We start from the raw sequence: 20,597 nt of genomic DNA on the forward strand, positions 1-20,597 counted from the left end.
GTGACCACACTACATTTAGATTTTCATTTTTTCTTCTGACAGACTGCAATTTTTCTTTCTGACGTGGTCTGTTTATTTAATTCACAATTTTAATTTAATTTTATTACTGTAAACAAATCGGGGTGGGGGAAAGGCGGTGGAAGTGAATCATAAACTTATATATATATATATATATATATATATATATATATATATATATATATATATATAGAGAGAGAGAGAGAGAGAGAGAGAGAGAGTTGGGGTTGGCGGTTCTACCCGGCGAAGACCCCCGTTAAACGCCGGGAAGAACCACCAACCCACTGGAAGCTACTGGCAAACGTTCGCACGTACCAACATTGGCTGATGCCCAAGACTCGAACACAGACAGCAGAGGTGAGATGGCAGTAATCAATAAAGGCGATCGTCTTAGACCATTCGGCCACTAGGTGTACCGGGCAGTTAAAGGAACTGTAGTATTCGATGGGATTTTCATTGTTTGTCAAATTATATAATATTAGGGTATATAATTATTTACGTTTTCTTCAAATTTTATGATATTTTATATACTTTCATTATCGATAAGTGTCTATGTTATTTGCATGAGAATTTCGCATATTCTTTAACCTTCATCAGCAGTAGTGTTAATGCACATGATAAAGAATTCACCATTAACATAGATCGTGTACTGTACGGTTTATTTGAACACAATTATGTACATAACGGATAGGTAGCAATACTTGATACCCTTCCCCACTCCATTTCGTAGACTGATATGTGTTTTACGATAAACAATTTCCTGAACACTGACATAAACTTTGGTTAACCAATACAGTCAATACATAATAGGAAGAAAATTAAAACATCGTCATGGCAGGTGAAACATGTGCATCAGCATTGCTCATAATATTACTCCTCGTTGTCTTTATGCAGGTAGGTACAATTATGTAACAGACACTTTCAATCATCAGTCGAAACTCTCTTCAAGAATTATTCAAGTATATCAAGTTTTGACATAAAAATAAGAACGATATATTTACTTAACAAATGTGACTTCACGTGACGATGTAGAAAATATTTTGCAATAAGACTAAGAAAGGTTGCTTGCAGAAATAAAATTACAGGTAACACAAACTTGTCGTAAGAATATTATTGTATTTATTATGTGTTATTTCTCAGAGATTAGTATAGACGAGTACTTGTTTGCTGTTAATTGTTTTAGATAATGACACATTTGTTTACATATAACAATAAACTCTAAGTAACATGGTAACTGTTATAGATCGTACGAGTTGTGCTTCTAAGACTTGTACAATATACATTACTTGTATCAAGAGGATTGAATGATTCCCTGTAAGTAACAAATATTAAACCATAAAACTCTTTTGACTGAAATTCTTATATTATGCTTCATTTAAAAGATTGGAACTATGTGTGTGTGTGCGCGCGCTTGCTTGCTAGTGGTACCGTATTTGCACTACTGCCACATCGCTTACGTAAAAGACTTCTTACATTATCATAGGATTTTGTGAAGTTTAGAAATTTGGTCATAATCCGTGGTGGGGATCTGCTAGCTAGGGTCAGTATGACCGGCGTGGGTGGGGTCAAGTAGGAGGTGGGTAGTTGGGTGCGCAATAATTAAGAAAAGCTCTTGGACGTGATGCTTTTCTGCAGGTGTACGCTGCCTCATCAGGTTCGTTGTAACAGTGTGTTCAGTAGGCAATGTAATCGAGTCATACGACTTCATACGTGCACAGTATCAAGTATAGATTGTAATTACTTCTAGCTGATACCAATACATAGATTACATTATGGTACCTTATTATAGATAACAATATTTAATAAGCATCACTAGAACGAACAGTTTTTATTAGTTTCTAATACTTTCCCCAAATCGCACAAACTCCAAAATATTTTACATAAATTTTGAATTGAACTTTCTACAAGTACCTGTAAATCTGAGGCTACTCAGACCTAATATATACGAAGGGTTACCACGTTCAGCATTAGCGGGGTGGGGGAGGAGGAACAGGTTGGATAGATCTGGAGCACACACACACACACACACACACACATCTATACTTTCTTATGTTACGTGTTTAGGCTCGAATAAACAGTAACACAAGAAAGAGTGGAAAAAACAAGCTTTGAAAAATTTAAAAAATAATTTATTTCCCTGGAAAAATACTGTAAAATAAAGAAGAAGAAAAGAACTTACGGTTTTAAGAATCAAATCCAAAAATAATCTAAGAATAATCCAGAAATAAAATGTTTAGAAGTCCTAATAATGAAATGTTCTAATGATCTCAAGTTCGAGTCCGGACGAAGAATCCAAGATGAAAGGCGATGACGTATGCTGTATCCTGTTCAATGGTGTTGTCTACAGTTCTTTGTAGAAACACAAGAAATAATCATATGGTTTTGGAAATCCAAGTAAAATTTTTAAGAAATGTCTTTGTTCAAGAATTTTGTATGAGCACTCAAAATATTTCCAGAGAAATGAATTAATCATTTAGAGTCCAAATAATATGAAGAAAAATTAAATTATAACTCGAAAACCGGCTACAACTGAAGGAAACGACTTGACATCAAGCGTTTTTAAGCCCAGACTGTGAGATCTCTCTCTCTCTCTCTCTCTAAGCAATGGTTCAAAACTTGAATAATACGTAAGACAGATGCCCATAAAAGGGTCACGTGATCATGTTTACATTTAATAAAAAAAACACGTAGCCCTTTTATGTTCTTGATAGAAAAAATCTTTCTACTAAGAGAATAAAAGTTGTTTACTTCACTAAAAATTATTCACAAGTCGTGGGTTACGTATCCAACACAGCTTCAATCTCAATCTTATTATTCCCACAATAAAAAAATATATAAAAAACGAGTTGACGTGACTGTTACTATATTTGAACTAAGGTCGGAAAACAGGTCATCCTTATGTGTTTACAGAAACGAACAGTCAAGTCAAACTATTTTCTGGAAAAAGTACGAGTTCCTAGGAAACAGAACTACTTTATTTTGACATATAATGAAATAAAAAAAATTAGATTTTTTAAAAACATACAAACAATTAAATTAGAAATAAATTAAATCAAATATACATACCTACTTATACAATTCAAAATCTATCGTCAGACCGATTACAACGGATAAGTAAAAAAAAAAAAGAACATGCAGCAAAATGCACGAAATACACGTCATAATTTAAGGAATGTCTATTAAGGGATACACATACATACATACATACATACATACCACTTTCATAATCACGGTGGAATCGTTACTATACCAAGGATGGGTTCTTTGTAATCATATTTGCATATATATTTATCAATGTGGTTGATCAATATGTAATTTGAAAACTACAGTATACTGTGTGTCATAAGAACCTAGTAGATCTGGAAGTAAACTTGCTTGTATTGTAGTGCATTACCTTCCTGGAAGGTACCAGTTTGGTACATATAGGAAGATATGTTTTGTGAGGGTTTTTTTTAAAATCTTTGGTCATAAAAATATTTGTATAAACCTGATCAAGGGCACAGTTACGTATGGAGTATTTCATGTGTCATATGAAGTTAAAGTTACAAATAAAATTCAGGAAAAAATTGACATCCTTTCTATGCATATATCAACAGACTTTGCGAAATTGAGTTGCTTATGCTAACCATTATCAAACTTTTCACAATCACAATTTACGTGTGTGTTATGTATTTCGACAGTGAAATGATATTTATATAGCTTTTTAAAACTATGACAAATTAGGTATGTCTGTATAATATCTACTTTTTCAAAAAACTGTTTTATTATATATCTAAGTGTGAAATATAGAGGCTTAGTGGCAAAATATTTTTCACATTTTTCATTCATTTATTTTTACATATGATAAATATATCCTTTTATTTTCACATGTGAAAAATATATCTTTATGTTTTCACTTGTGAAAATATAAGATTTCCCATCTTGACATGCTACACTTGATTGTGTGTGCCTGCAAAAGTTGTACCTGCAACAACGAACGGAAAAAGTACCTTGTGAGGTAGAACAAGTAAATCAAAACTGACTTACATTTCAGCCATGGACATTAATTTTTGATAAAGGAGTTGGACCAGATGCCACCCGCGTCTCTTTGAAATCATTTATCCTTACTTCCTTGACAACAACAACAAAAACTCATTGCGACGCATTGCGGAGTCAGACATATTGTTTTCAGATTGGGTTTAATAGTATACAGAGTGACAAAATGTAATTTACTATGACACATTTGGTCAATTCAACCACTTTCTTAAGTCAGGTACATTTGTCTGATCAGGCTATGAAAATAAGATGAATTTTTGAAAAGGGTGTGACGAGCGCGTTGTGCAGAAGAGTGAATTTGATTTTCTAAACTTCGATTCTTGAGCAACTTTGATGTATAATAAAAAGAAAATTGTCTTTTCCTAATTTAATACCGAAGCTACTCGTTAAAATATCACGTTTTGGTACCGCACGATGAAATATATCCTGTGTTAAGTTAGGAAAAGAAAATATCCTCTATTTACTACAAAGCGTATTTATTACACCATCGTTCCTAGTTTTCTCCTTGATACCAAATATTATATTTTCTTTGTTTAGAAAAAGAAAGGTGTTCGTTTAGTTATACTTGCTCTTCATCCATTGTAAGACGTGATTTAAAAATGTGTATGATAGGTGATCATCTAAGAAGATGTTGTTGTTGTTGTAGGGTTTAACGCCATTTTCAGCACAAGATAGGCTATACATGGCGGCCAGTATAATTGGTGGAGGAAGAACCCTGGAAAACCCAGGGAAGAACCACCGACCCACGAGAAGCTACTGGCAGGCTTTCTCACGTACCAACGTTAGCCGAGGCTGGACTCGAACTCACGCAGACAGAGGTGAGATGGCAGTGATCCGTAACGGCGAGCGCTTTAGACCACTCGGCCACTCGGGGCCCCCATCTAAGAAGAGAAGATTTTGTTGTCGGCAAAAAGATCATTTGGGGTAGTTTTGATTCTGTTTATTTCAAGCATCTAAAATCAAGTTTCTGGGCAAAATTTTCATTTCCATCATTACGGTATGAGCCGATTGAAGTTTTATATACAAGCAGAAAATAATTAATCAACTTTACTTTAATCTTTATTGTTATACTAAACTGGGCATTTAATTTTCTAACATAAAAATGTGTGTATATTCAATGAATTTTACTTATAACAAGCCTTAATATCGTTTAGTTTATTTATCATAGTATGTGTCAAACAATTTATGAAAAGTTACAGTGAACAACGATTACAACTGACATAAAACTTCATTTTACAGCATTTTATAGCCATAATTATGCTTGAAAGTCTGGGAAGAAAGTACTAAAGGAGAACCTACTTCAGAATGTGTCATGGCACATCCAGGAACCATCTTCATTAATGAAACCATTAATAAAGATTATACCAGTATGTAACCATAGTTGTTGTTAAGAGCTCTCTTGCCTTATATTTTATTTTAGGATTAACCCATACAAATAATTGTAAAACATATTCATGTGAACTAAGCTGATCGGATTTATATCATTCTAGAAAGTACCAAATACGTTTATCCAAAATGGATTAGGTTTCTTTCTTATCAACGAAGCAAAATCTTTTCCAAAAAGGGAAGAAATTATAAATATTTTGCACTGTAAATTGTAATAGAATTTTCAATTAAGAAGTTACAGAAATCTCATAAGCAATGAAAGATTTAAAGCATATAAAATTTCAAATTGTTTATCTTCTTTAAACATCCATTACGGTAAACTTGTATTCAGTGTTTCCTTTTTATCTTTTGCTTCATTTCATAGAAATTTATGAAGGAGTCCGTCTAGTTCATGAATTACCTATTTTGAAAGGTTTCATAAAGTTAATAAAAAATCTTAAATGTTTGTGATCAAAAGCTTTTGTAATTGCTATCGTTCCAAATTGTGTATTAACGCGCCTGTTCCATTGTAAAAGTACATGTTTAATTTCTCTGATTTTGGTGGAATATTTAAGAAATGGAATATGAAATAAATCTTTATTCAGGAAAGAATTTCAACTTACTGAGTGTTTTGCTTTCAGACAATATTACTTTTGTTTTGTCTTTAATAATAATATGACAGTAACATTAAAATATTGATACGAAAGATCTAAATCAGATTGCAAAATGTTTTCTGAACCGTTGATAGTAATGTATCTCGTCTGCACATTTAAAGATACACGAAATGTACCATCAACATTTATTTCTTAAATGGTCCTTTTATATCAATTAATATTATTTTCCGCAAACATGGAACAAGGGTCTCCCTTGTCTGTGTCCTTTAATTATATCTAACCCTTTATATGGGGAGCAAGGGTCTCCCTTGTCTGCGTCCTTTAATTATATCTAACCATTTAAATACTTGATACCTAGTGGCTATACATGATCTAATGTTACGTCAAAAAGTTTAATCTATTTTATAATTAATGTATTAAGTTTAAAAACTTAAATTACTTTATCTCTGAACAATCATACAACAGAATCAAATGATTTTTCGAAATCAATTAGGTATCAATATGGAGCCACGTCGTAGATATAAGGATGGAATCTAGTCGTAGGTATAGATATAAAGTCACATTGTAGGTATTAGTATGGAATCATCTCATAGGTATAACTATGGATTATAGTCTTAGGTATTACCGTAAAAGCTAGTCATAGGTATAAGTATAGAATCTAGTCGTATATATAAGTTTGATTTCTAGTCGTATGTATAGATATGGAGGAGTTACGTCGTATGTTATAGTATAGAATGTAGACGTAGGTAGGTAGGAACATGGAGTCACGTCGTATGTATTAGTATGGATTCTTGTCGTTGGCATAAGTACCCAGTCTAGTCGTAGGTATAATTATGGAATCAGGTAGTTGGTATAAGTATAGAATCTAGTCATAGTTATAAGTATGGAATCAAAGTCGTAGGTATAAGTATGGAATCTGCTCGTAGGTATAAGTATGGAATCTAGTCAGTAGGGAACTACGTCGTAGGTATAAGTATGGAATCTAGTAGCAAGTGTAAATATGGAACAACATCGCAGGTATAAGTATGGAATATAGTCGGAGGTATATGCATGGAATTTAGTCGTAAGTATAAGTACGTAACCACGTCGTACGTTTAAGTATGGAATCTAGTGGTAGGCATAAGTAAAGAATCTAGTCGTATATATAAGTGTGGAATCAAGTCGTATGTATAAGTATGGAATCAAGTCGTATGTATAAGTATGGAACCACATCGTAGGTGTAAGCATGACATTTAGTTGTAAGTGGCAGTTTGTAACCACGTCGTAGGTATAAGTATAGAATCTAGTCGTGAGTTTAGGTATGAATTCTCGTTGTAGGTATAAATATGGAGTCACGTCGTAGGTATTGGTATGTAATCTTGTCGTAGGTATAAATATGGATTCTAGACGTAATTTTAAGCATATAATGTAGCCATAGTTATTAGTATGGAATCTAGTCGTGGGTATAAATATGGAGTCACATCGTAGGTATAAGTACAGAATCTAGTAGTGGGTTTAAGTATGGAAACACGTCGTAGGTATGAATATGGAGTCACGTTGTAGATCTAAGTATGAAATCTAGTCATAAGATAAGTATAGAACCACGTCGTAGGTATAAATATGGAATTTAATCGTAGATATAAATACGGAACCACGTCGTAGGTATAAGTTAGGAAGCTAGTCGTCGGTATCATTATCGAACCACGTCGTAGGAGGTATAATTACAGAATATAGTTGTGGGTTTAAGTATGAAACTGCGTCGTAGGCATAAATATGGAGTCACGTTGTAGATATAAGTATGGGATCTAGTTGTAGGTATAAATATGGAGTCATATCGTAGGCATTATAATGTAATCTATTCATAGGTATAACTATGGATTCTAGTCGTTAGTAGAAGTATAGAATCTAGTTGTATGTATACGTATGGATTTTAGACGTAGGTATAACTCTGGAGTAACGTAGTAGGTATTAGCATAAAATAAAGTCGTAGGTATTAGTATGGATTCTAGTTGTAGGTATAAGCATTCAATCTAGTCGTAGGTATAAATATAGCGTTACGTCGCATGTATCAGAAAGGAATCTAGTCCGTGGTATAGGTATAGAATATAATCGTAGGTATAAGTATAGAATATTGTCGTAGGTATAAATATGGAGTCAGTTTGTAGATATTAGCATGGATTCTAGTCGTGGTTTAAGTAAAGAATCTAGTCATAGGTACAATTATGGAAGCAAGACGTAGGTATATGTATGAAATCTAGTCGTAAGTATAAGAATGGAAATAAATCGTAGGTATAAGTATGTAATCCAGCTGTGTGTATAAGTATGGAATCTGAAACTAGGTATAAGTATGGAATCTAGTCGTAGGTATAATTATGGAACCACGTCATAGCTGTAAGTATATAATCTAGTCTTGAGTTTAAGTATGAAATCTAGTTGTAAGTATAAATATGGAGTCACGTCGTAGGTATTAGTATGGAATCTAGTAGTGAGTTGAAGCATATGCATGTTTATACCTACGAATGGGCTAAATCCTTTTTCCGGGGGAAAGTGCGCTAAGTTTAGAGGATACCGGAGTTGATGCGTGCAAGTAAGGCAATTGGTACCGATAGGTCCTCCTCCGGAGAGAGAGAGAGAGAGAGAGAGAGAGAGAGAGAATTTTAACCGAATTCGTTTGGAAGACTTACTAAAGTGGTATATAATGTGGACTATAGCTTGCTTTACAATCAAATTTGCAATCGCTATCATTGGTTAATATCTTTGAAGCCACTGCTGTCTTTATTGGTGATTTACTAAGCACGTATTAAGTAATTAATAGTTTTATTTAGTATAGACTTTTGAATAATCTCTTTTCAATCGACCATTAGCACGAATTGCTTGACCATACTTAATGCAATAAATTTGTTCTTTCCACATCTACCCATACAACATTTAATGCATTTCAGTGTTGATTCCAAGAAAATGGGCATACTATTATTTACTATTACCAGGCTTTTAACAAAATTGTCGTAATAAAAGGGAAAGTTGAAGCAAACCAAGTACTTTATTCTTGTATATATATATATATATATATATATATATATATATATATATATATATATATATATATATATTTGATTTCTTACACTTTTTAGAAAAGTTCAGTCCAGAAATGTTTACATTTCTGTCAATATTTTATACGGATTTATTATCAGCTCTTTGCATATATCTGTTCCTGCCACTGATTCTTGTGCATAGAACACTTTAGTACAGGGGTTGGCAACCTAAGGCACGCGTACCATAGGTGGTACGTCAAGAGGTTTTTTGTGGTACGCAAAGGGGAGCCAAAAATCTCAATTTTAACAGTGTTACTCTTTTACTGGTGGCACGCGCTCGTTCATTTTGTAATTAATCCAGAAAAAAGTGGCACGCTATGTAAAAAAGTTTGCCGACCCCTGCTTTAGTATATCTTTATTACTATTTATGTATGAATATGTTCACATATATTCAGGGATATCCTTGTGAATATTTCAGTTGGTTGCATATTTTACACCCTACTGGGCGTGCATGCAGAGCCCGTGTGATCTGGGTGGATTATTTTATAAATGCGTACAAGCCTCATGTCATGCGATAGGTGAGTAACATTACTTGAAGTACATATCTTAGTCTTAGCTGTAAATCTGACATCTTGTCTCATTCCGTCATTAATTCGTTTGCCATCATAAAAATCCCCATCACACAGTGGTTAGCGTGATGGACGCATACGTAGAATATCGAGTTCGATTCCTGGCCAGGTGGAGTTGGCTGCCCTCTTTCGTATCTCAGCAAAACACTTCACTATCGTTTCCCAAGAAAACTAACGATAGCCTTTAGGCAAGAATCCTGAAAGCAAGCTGAGTCCAAACCAAAGCAAGCTGAGTCCAAACCAAAGCAATCTGTTGTTGTGCATCTCTTATACACAGTATTATATTATTTCTTGTCGAACTAAATCATCTATACGATTTTTTACAAATTGTTTAATATATTTTAGTTTTTGCTATTGCGTAGAACCTAACTAATGTTGATGTTTCTATTGTTTGCCTTTTAGGCAGAAGATCTGGATCAACGAGCCGTATCAAATGCGTACCATACTCGTGTGAGACGAAAGGTGAATAACATTACGTGAAGTACATATCTTAGTCTTGGTTATAAATGCTGATATCTTGTCTCATTCCGTCATCAGTTCGTAGAAACTAACTAATCCTGATGTTTCTGTTGTTTGTCTTTTAGACAGAAGACGTGCAAAAGCAAGGAACCGATTGTTGCACGATCGTAATTTGTTCATGAATCTGTGTGGTACAATTTGAACTGATAGAAGAAACATTATTTACACAGTGTTAGGTACATTTGTTCTCTGTAACTAACAATAATGCTCTAAAAATTCAAACTTACGATCATGCTGTAATTGCTTCCATGTGCCAACCGGTGCAGAATCATTACGTCGACCGTAGATAACAGGGCATAAAATAAGAATATCCATGCTGTCAGAAAGAACTATTAAAACAGTAAATTATTGTTTGAATATTGTTTGCATTTTATCTACCTATATACATAATTTATGTGCTAGATAAACTTGTAAAATGTGCAGTACCAATAAGCTAACGTTGTAATGAATATTGCTGACGGGTGGTCCGCCCTCGCGCCGCCACTGTAAGTTATAACGAATATATGGCCTTAAGTTAAGTAACAAAAAAGAGATAAAACCAGAAGTTCAGTAAAATTCAACAGATGATTTCATTCCCATGAATACAAAGTGAAAAATGTAAAACGGTTAATTTTGGTGTTGCAATTAAAAAGCTAAATAAAACTATGATTTCTAACAGCAAGAATGATTAATTTCTAGATAAACAATATTAGATAGTCTTCTACTTGATCTCAGGCCACAATTAGCATTTTTAATAACAAAATACTATTACCTACTGGAAAATTGAATTCTGGAAGGTTCCAGATCATTGCAAGATAAAATAATACCTAAACTTAGAAGGCCTGTTCCTAAAATTATAATATAAAATGTGGTAAACACAGCTTCCGCGTTATGCTGCAGTTTCAGCGGTTACTGAAAATGCGAGGAACGCGTTGGAAAGTTAGCAAGCTTTTTCTTATCGGTAATAGTGTAGCCAGAGCGTGAGTGCCAAACAAGCATTGTGGCAGATTCATTTAACCGCCCCGTGAAAATATTCCGGTTGCTGCTTTAATATTTCGACAACCTACGAAGTTCACATCGGTTTCTCCCATTTCCTAAGGTGCAAACTGGCCGTGGCCGTAGCCGTAGACGCAATTGTGCGTGTACGTACACATATGCTCTAATCATCGTAGAAGTTGCCAGTAAATACAATGAAGCCAAACTACTGACGAGTAAAGATTACACAAGTCTCCCAGTCGCAATGAAACGCATCTACGTAGGTGGGCATCTAATATTGTGGAAACGTTTGCGTGTGGATCGGTACAAATAATTTCTCTGAGCTTAGCTACGTTGTTCGCGAATAACCATGTTCGTCGTGGAAATGCAGTCACTTGTAGTGGACAGGCTATTTTAAAACGATTTAACACGTGGGTGGGCGAGGAGACTTCGCTCGGTCATAGCAGCGTTGAACAATCAAATTACACGTGCGAGAGCTATAGCGCCATCTGCTGAAATTTAGCATAAAAAGCTAACCAGAAGATTCGCTTCTAATTGCCAAGTGGTCCATTTTCAGCCATCATCGTTAGACTTAGTCGAAAACAATTTAGTTCGGTATCTGTATGCGCCGGGGAAGTTAGAAGGCTTACAACGTCGTACTTCTTACCCGGTATGGTCCGGTCATATATTTACTATCTCCCACCAAATTGATATTCCTGGCAGGCAGCATTATAGCATCTGGCGCCACTGACTTTGCCCACCAAGTAAGGCATCTATGACAGGGTAATTACAAGTCAATCCAACGAATACCGAACTACCGCTAAGATTCGTTTAGGGATTAGAGCATGCTTTAGTGGGATTTCGTCAAGGAAAATCCACCACTTAGTATCAAGCAGAGATACATTTACCTAAGTACAACGATACGGGTTATTTTCACAAAGGTCACAATACCCACAATGCAACTCGCGCGCTCCTTGCGCCACCATTCTGATTCCTTAACATTTACCCAAGTACAACGATCCTTATTGTTTTCACAGTTTTCACAATGCTCAACTCGCGAGCTCTTTTCGCCGCCATTCTGATTCATTAACAAACCTTTGTTAATATCAGTCATTACGTATATTCATGATAAAAATCTGATTAATCGTCGATACAGATATTTATTTCATCGAAATGATATATAAATTATACTTCAAATCTGGTGCTCGTATATCACGAAAGACGCAATAAAGTTTGATGTTCCCTGGCTTATATCGAAAGATGGAATAGTGAAGTTGAACTACAACAAAGCATATTGCTATCCAATAGAAGTGAACTTATTTTAGACAACAGACACTATTGTAGCTTTAAAAATATTTTGCATAACGTGCCAAAGATTGTCATCTTGAAAGAGTATTTCTGGACAATGGTCTTCAGGATACAATATCAGTTACGGAATTAAAATTTCATAGCATGTGTATTACGCCAGAACGTGCAAGTACAAATACGTTTCGCGAACGCAAATTCTTGTTTCAAGGACAGCTGACAAACCAATTTTAATTAGTTTGGTCAAATATTGTACTTATGGTGGAGCCGAATGAAAGCGGGAACTGCTTAAAGTTGTGTTATCTTCATTGTATTAAGATTAAACATGTGCTTAATGGAACACGGCTTTGTGTCCAATCATCGATGGTCAAAATTTAGTATTCCTGAAATTCTTTCAGAAATATGAAATTATATATTAACTATTGGCTTAGTAACTTGAATGATAACCAAATGGTTGATTTCGGCCAATGAAAATTGCAAATCATTACATGTTTATATTTGTTTGTATTCATTTGTTTACACATTTGTGTATATATTTGTTTATGAACGAATAACAAAGATGTTTGAAATGTGAAGAAAAAAGGGGGGAAGTCACGAGTTCGGTCACGTGCAGTTGACACACACCACATAATATGATGCATCAGGATATCCTTACGCACTAAATGAAACGTGTTCATAATTATGTGGGGAAACAATGTTGTTTGATGCATGTTCACGTGCCTAACGAATCAGATTAGAGGACACAGAACTCAGCACGTTTTGTGACGTCATGTGAAAACAACGGATACACCCATATGACGTTTCATTGACCAAATTTTTTGTGTGAATTTAGGTCGTTGTTCAAGACCCTCTACGTGCATGTTATACTCCAAACCTTTCCCGACCACAACCTGAAAACTCCCTTGACTTCTTGATTTTCTTGCTAGAGCCTTTGGCGTGACTTCCACCAGAGCCAACAGTGATCGAGTACATTTTGGTAGCAGTTCAATGCATTTCTCAGTGGGCTCTGTCGCGCATTCGACTTTGAATTTTCCCACGAATTTCTTGATGACGTTACTGAATTGCGGTTGGTCCTTCAAGTACCTGATGGTGTCCGCCAATTGTTAAAAGTCCGCTTCAATGTCATTTGATGGTAATGTGCACCAGGAACGAATCGGTATCCGTGTACAGCATCGTAATATTGTCGCTATGTAGATCGTACATAAGTAGCTTTGATAGATCTAACATGGACTCGCCAACGCAAATTACTTTCGGCAACTTGTACCAAGATTTATATGGTCTTTGTCCCAAACAAGGTCGACAGGAATTCGATTTCGCATATTTTCCATAATTTTTCCTAACATGGCATTTTTCATCAGCTGGGAAGAAGACCTTTTCATATTTGTTTCGTGGCAGCTGTTCTCAGATCCATACTTATTTGGATATAAGGGACCACACATGTGTACTGGCGAAATCGAAGAATATGAAAAATTCGTGAAGCACGCTTTTGCTACGCAGATACAACAATGGATTTCCTACTTTGATAGCATTATTTGATTAAGCTTGGTGCATCTGACAAACTCCCCACCGGACCCTTCCAGGAGTGCACATTGGTACGGCAATAACCACTCACGGAGAACAACGCTTCGAAGCTAACGGAAAATAATTTTGTGACTGGTGAAGTTCATAGGGTATTCCAAGTTCACCAAGTTGCCAATGTCGCTGTTGTTGTTATTGCATATATCTTGTGGATATCCACGTCCGCTAGACGCACATCCTCAGATTCATCGACGTATATTTGCATACGGGCCTGAGTTGCATCATCGCCTAATCATACATGTCTGAATCAAGCCGTGGGTGGGGTGGGATCATATCTGGCCGCGCATGGTTTGTTCGCGTTAGCGTAACGGTAACTCACCATGGAAATTCTTCCGCGGATACCACGTTTGATACACAGCTGTTGATCAATGTAAGTGAGCAATTCCAACTTTCTCCATTTATCTTTGCTTTGCTAGTAAACTATTCAGGGTAAATTTTTCATCTGCAAGTAATTGTATCGCGTCATGTGCTGTCCAGGTCAGAGCCGTTGTATATCAATATGGGGATAGTCGAATCGCCTGATTTCTACGGTTTCAAATTTAGTCGAATTGCCAGAAGGTCACTGTTTCAAATAAATACAATAACGGTCATATCAATTTGAACCGTAAAAAGTATGATGTCCGAAACTTGTAACGGGAGTACTGTTTCCCTAAATTCAAATTCCCCTTGTGTTTTTGGTATTTTCGAAGTATTTTTTAGCGCGAATAAGATCGCTCATGCAAAACATTGGTTGTCGTTTAACACATTCATCACTGCTCGCCGTAGAATACGCTCAGCGTTTGACTATAACTCAATCCGTGGAAAGGCTTGTACGGGGCAAAATCCATATGAACTTCCCCGCATGAGGAAAGAATTCAGTCTGAACCTTCTCTGTGTGATCATCAAACTTCTGAAAATAGTTGCTAAGCCTTAGTTGATTTCATTATTAATTATAACAGCGTCTCCGCAGTTTAAGACCACAAGGGCACCACATGCAAACTACTAGAGTGAGCATTTTCCCCTTTCAATGGCTTTGATACGCTTCACCTGAACTAGTGGCATAGAAAAGTCACCATATAGAAGAATGTTGATCTTCGACCCGGGTAGCCAGATGCTCGCGTGCTACAAGTCTGATCTGACTCCAGGACGCACGTTTGAAGGAAGCTCCATTGGGTCGCTGAGCTGGTTATATCTGTTTGGAATGATTACCCGATAGGCTACGAAATCACAAGAACGCTCGTGTGAATTAAACTCTAGGACTTGAAAGCTCTGGCAAGCCTGTGTGTCAGACACAGATATGCGATACCTCTGAGTTTTTCCTCATCAGCGACCAATTCCTGCATTCAGCTGCTTTGTGTTGTGGCACGTATATATCTGCCTTTTATAAGCCACTTTGTAATATTAGTCCAAGCTTTTTCTCGAATTGTTGGAGCGAATTCATGGCAGGTACGCTTATAATAAAAAGGTAATGTAATTGCAAATCTATGTAATATTACTTTCATTTTTCAGGATCGAAATATTTTATTTCCTTGACTTCATTGTCTTTTTTCATTTGGTACCGTTGGTTTTTTCCACATTCGTGATGGAAAATCTTCACCTATGCGCGCGATAATATTCAGCTACGGACCTACACGACCTGCAATGCTGATTATACGACTTAGTTCTGATGTCGTATTCAAGACATGGCTGAGCACTGGTTTCAAAACAGTGTATGAGCAAGTGGAATTTAAAATATTCATAATGGTATTTTCTGCCGTAATGTTCGTTTTCCATGAGAAACGTACTGAGACTATTGCGTCCAAAAGATATCACCCTTTATATATATATATATATATATATATATATATATATATATATATATATATATATATATATATATATATATATATATATATATATGAGATTATTTACTTGGATTCTACTTCTTGTTTCTGTCGTCAAGGGGCCGCTCCGGTGGCCTAGTGGTTAGATTGTCCGCCCTAGGAGGTCGTGGATTCTAACCCCGGCAGAGTCATACCAAAGACTTCAAAAAATGGTACTAATAGCTGCCTTGCTAGGCGCTGAGCATTAAGAGGCTAGCGTTGGGACTGGTCGGCCTGGTGTCAGGATATTGTGGCTTGGTGGGACATCACGCTACATGTCTGCGGCATGATGCCCCGTGCAAGAAATGACTTTAAGCTATCACACTGCGGACACCGTAGCGATATGACTGGAAAATTGTTAAAGATACGTTAAAAATCTAAATCACCCACTCACTCACTCTGTCGTCGAGTATATCCTACTTTGAATGCATTGGTATTTTAAAAAAACACATCATAATGTAATTAAGGGTGCAATGGTCACTACCATAAATCGTAGAGTGATTTTTGCTCTGCGATTACTCGAATTTTCAGATCATGTTCTTGAAAATGTACAAGTTTCCAAATTTTCCGTTGCAGCCGAAAGTGCTACTGTTGCTCAAATGGATCTTGATATAAGTCCACTATAGGCCAAATTAGTCCCTGGGATCCATTACCAGAATTGCATATACTTTTCTCTGGTTATTATATGTGGTTTTGTATGAAATACTATCAGAAGACTTGGAGTGCTCGAACACATCAGAAATAGATTGTCTCCTTGTTGACCAGAATATCCGTTCATTAAATATCTCTCGTTCACTACACTGTCTTTATCTGCTTCTTCGTGCACTTCTTTGTATCTCTTCTCGAGGTTAGCCAATTTGGATACCATCTGTATACTATATACCAGAACAATTCTCTTTTTGTTTGGCCATTTGCGGGACGGAATAAAGATTTGTATTGTCTTCGAACAAAGGCGACCCAGTTAACGTGAGACACTTGGAGTTTTCTTACACCATATCATGCAAACACCTCTCTAGCGCCTTGTTCTATTCTTCGCTGAACTATCGTCATGCTTGCCCCAAGGTTATTGTTGACCCTCTTAATATATCAAGAAACTCCGGAGACATATTTGAAACATTGTACAGGATTTTGGGGCCTTTTTGATAAATTCATTTAATGAATCCAGGATAACTAGCGATTTAATCTTTTGTGCGGAATAAATAACGCAGCATTGGTCAGACAATTTAATCCCCACACTGCCTACGCGCATGAAATCTTTCAATTGTGCTTTCAATGCCATTATATAATCTCGCTGTTAGTAGCTAATATAATATTCTCAAAGAAACTAGAACCGCCTCCGCTCAGGTTGTGTTTTTTGATAGCATGTCTTTGAAACTCAACAGTGGGCTTCTATCTTAAGCTGTTCCACATCATTTCAATATAAGTATTCTGGGCATTGTTAATTACGACGGTTTGAATGTGCAACCATGAATGAACTCTAGGGTGCCAAAAGACATTCTAGAAAGCTCATATGTTGTTTCAAGCTTGATTACCTCTCAAAGAAGTATGAGTATTTGCTAGTGTAATTTTCACTATAAGTTCATCGGCACATTTGTGTTTTAAATTTATTGTGCCCCTTCAAAAAATAAAGATATTACGGCCAGCGTGATTTGAGCCTAAAATTTCTGAATTACGGATTAGGATCTAAACAATTAGAACAGGGCAACGCTAACACACGGATGAAAGCAACTCAAATACAAACTTAACAGCTTTAAATAGAAACATATAATGTACCCCATTTGATGGGAAACTTTGAGTTACTGAGGGTTTTGTGCCCTGGTCAGTCATCGCGGTCTCATTGCGTTATAATATTAATAATACAATCGGAATAATTTCACTGTCGTAGGTACTTCACATAATTTATTCATTTTTATATGTATTACATTTTAGTTCTTGATAATGACATCATGACATTGGATACGATTGTCTTCATCTCTAACTTTGTTCTCATGGTTGTGTTGATGCACACATGGAAGATGTTCAGCTTCTCTTTTGGCGGGTTCTCGTGCAAGGCGATCGTCGGTATAGGAATCTGGGCTGCTATTAATGGTGAGTAAGTTTTGTAATGCTACCTTGCCAGTTCATAAGAATTAATAGTTCCATAAAGGCCAATACTCTCATTCGAAAGAAGTGAAGAAGAAAACCGTATGATTTTAAAGTCGTTTTCTGTCCAAAGGACGACTGCTGTTAAATTCGTGCTAATTTCAGTCACCATTCTGCACTTAAATAGACGATGTTTCCATTGAGTGGTCGTTTAGCTCAGTCAATATACAGAAAAGCAGACTCTTAAGTTATTTGTTCGGTGGCGCGTATAAACATTTGCGTCTGTGGCTGTGGGTCAACTTGAGTTGTCTGTTTCGTATTTGACGAAGGCAGCAGCCGTTATACTCAGTCCCAAGAATAGTAATAAATTCTTTGTATTTAGTGTACCAATACAATGTGCCCTATTTAAACATACAGTAGTGCGTATATGCCTGTACATTGCTGAGAACCACTCCGTGTGTCAGCTTGTTCAGTTTGCACAAAGACGGACGTTGATAGATATTTATGTTAAAATTTCTTTTCTGGTATGGGTGAGTTTGATGATAAAAATGTGAGGCACAATGTCTAGGTAAGGCAATACTGTGTAATTGGAATCTTATTTCGAAAGATTATTACATTAAATTGTTCATATCATTACTGTGTAGTTTAAGCCTTATTTTTAAATAATATTACTTTAAAAGCATTACACCGTTATTTCGATGATACCTCCGGATAGAGATGCGTGTCAGAGAGAGTAGCATTTTCTGACCAGCCACTGCCATATTGTTCTGTGTGACCTTCAAATAATAGAAAGTGCAATACGAGGAACAGCAAATCATCTTATAGTCTTTCGATTCACGCCACCTTTTATATAGGTGGATATTTGACTTTCAAGAAGAATAACACGTGAAAAAATACTTTGGAATTATTTAACATACATAACTTTCACAAGATATACCCAAAGTTACCTCAGTATTTATCACCATGGCTGTATTCATGTTGCTTGTCGCGAAGTAAGAAAAACCATAGTCACGCGTAAGTCATGCAACAAACTCTCTGCATGTTTCATTGGCTTTCATGGTAGATTTAAACGGTATATTCTTTTCACTAAAAATGTAATTCCTTATTACAAAATATGCAGCTTCTAAATATCAATGCATTTTCGCTATAACATTCGACATATATGGTCCTTAAAAGCATAATGTATGCGAAATGTATGTTAGAAAAATTTTAACCCCGCGAAAACGTATAATTCGTTCCTTACACAGTGAATTCTGATGGCAAATGCTTGAGATAGGGCGCTTTGAAACTGATTGGTTCTGCCTGTACTAGCGTGAGGTGAGAACTTCATATGAAAACAAGTTGGAGCATAACTGACCAATCAGATGCCTATTTAGAGGCCTGTTCACTACAACGAACAGAGAGAAAACAACCACTGCTTACTTCAATCATCATTTTATACACAAACTCTGCCTTTAAGGATGGTGTCGTTGTGCTTTCACTTCTTTATATCATTTTCGTTATTGCCAATATCTAAATTTACATTTATAGTTAACGTAATTCTAATTTTTGCTTTCAATATCAAAAAGTTATAACAGAAAGTATTTATAAAAATAAATAGAACTACTTAAGTCCCAAAGTAGTAATGTTATTTTTTCCTTCCAGTTTTATGTCTATTCTGAAACATATGAATCAATTAAATTACACTGAAAAACTCTAATATCTTTTTCAGACATTCTAGCCATTGTTGGACTGATTCTAGTGTACGACAGATTTCAGATTGTTGGGTGGTCCGCCAATCTATTTACAGCAACAGCAGTTTTATTCTGTATTATAGACGCTATTGCATTCATGGCATGCATCAAAGGGAAATGTAGCAAGGTCACACCTTGGTAGAACGTTGCCAAATATTTTGCACGCACAGTCAAACTGGAACCATAATTCAACTTCACATATATGAATATCTTTGGAAGCCACCCATCACATTGATAATTTATGAATAATTTTGTTCGATGTGTGATGAGGTTCAATGCAACGCGAGTTTAGCATTCCATTTGATGGAATGTATCATGGCTTTCCTGCATGAAACTTAAAATAAAAGAAGATATAGTAAGATACGTATGTATTATTTTGAATGATAATTCAATCATATATTGCCGGGTAGCTTCATGTTTTCTCAATATTGGCTGAAAACCATAAGCAACTAAATTATATACATCTGTTTTATATATCTGCAATAAAACGTACTTGAAAACTACAATAAACACGGAAAGATAGTATTCAACAACTTGAGTTAAAGGTGTCCTTCAATCTTCACCCATAATCCAATTTTTTAGGAACACTGTCAAATTTTTACTCGACATAATTACAGCTATATGCAGCAGATAGATCCGTTTGTGATAATTTGCATGGCAGACCTTCACAAAGCATATCAGGCTTCATTATTCACCACTTCACAAGATTGCATTTTAATTCAGTTCAATAGATAACTGTGCTTTCATAAATCATACTGTGTATCAGAGGATATCTGTCACTGCTGAGTTCAGTGCCAGTATTTCCATGTCGTCAGTGAATGGGGATATATATATATATATATATATATATATATATATATATATATATATATATATATATCAATCATTGCGTGTGTTCGCAAAATAAAAAATA

General features: G+C 35.7%; 1 protein-coding gene across 1 annotated transcript; it reads left to right on the top strand.

Moving 5' to 3' along the window:
* Positions 1-828: 828 nt before the first annotated feature.
* LOC149807790 (uncharacterized) lies at positions 829-20,182 on the top strand. Its single transcript, XM_089945519.1, has 5 exons — positions 829-912; positions 9,522-9,621; positions 10,075-10,134; positions 17,799-17,957; positions 19,663-20,182. The coding sequence occupies exons 1-5, from the start codon at positions 850-852 to the stop codon at positions 19,824-19,826; spliced, it is 546 nt and encodes a 181-aa protein (XP_089801645.1). The 5' UTR covers positions 829-849; the 3' UTR covers positions 19,827-20,182.
* The last annotated feature ends 415 nt before the right edge of the window (positions 20,183-20,597 follow it).

The sequence above is a fragment of the Sinohyriopsis cumingii genome, chromosome 1 (assembly GCF_028554795.1).
Source record: "Sinohyriopsis cumingii isolate HCF-2022 chromosome 1, ASM2855479v2, whole genome shotgun sequence".
Lineage (NCBI taxonomy): Eukaryota > Metazoa > Mollusca > Bivalvia > Unionida > Unionidae > Sinohyriopsis > Sinohyriopsis cumingii.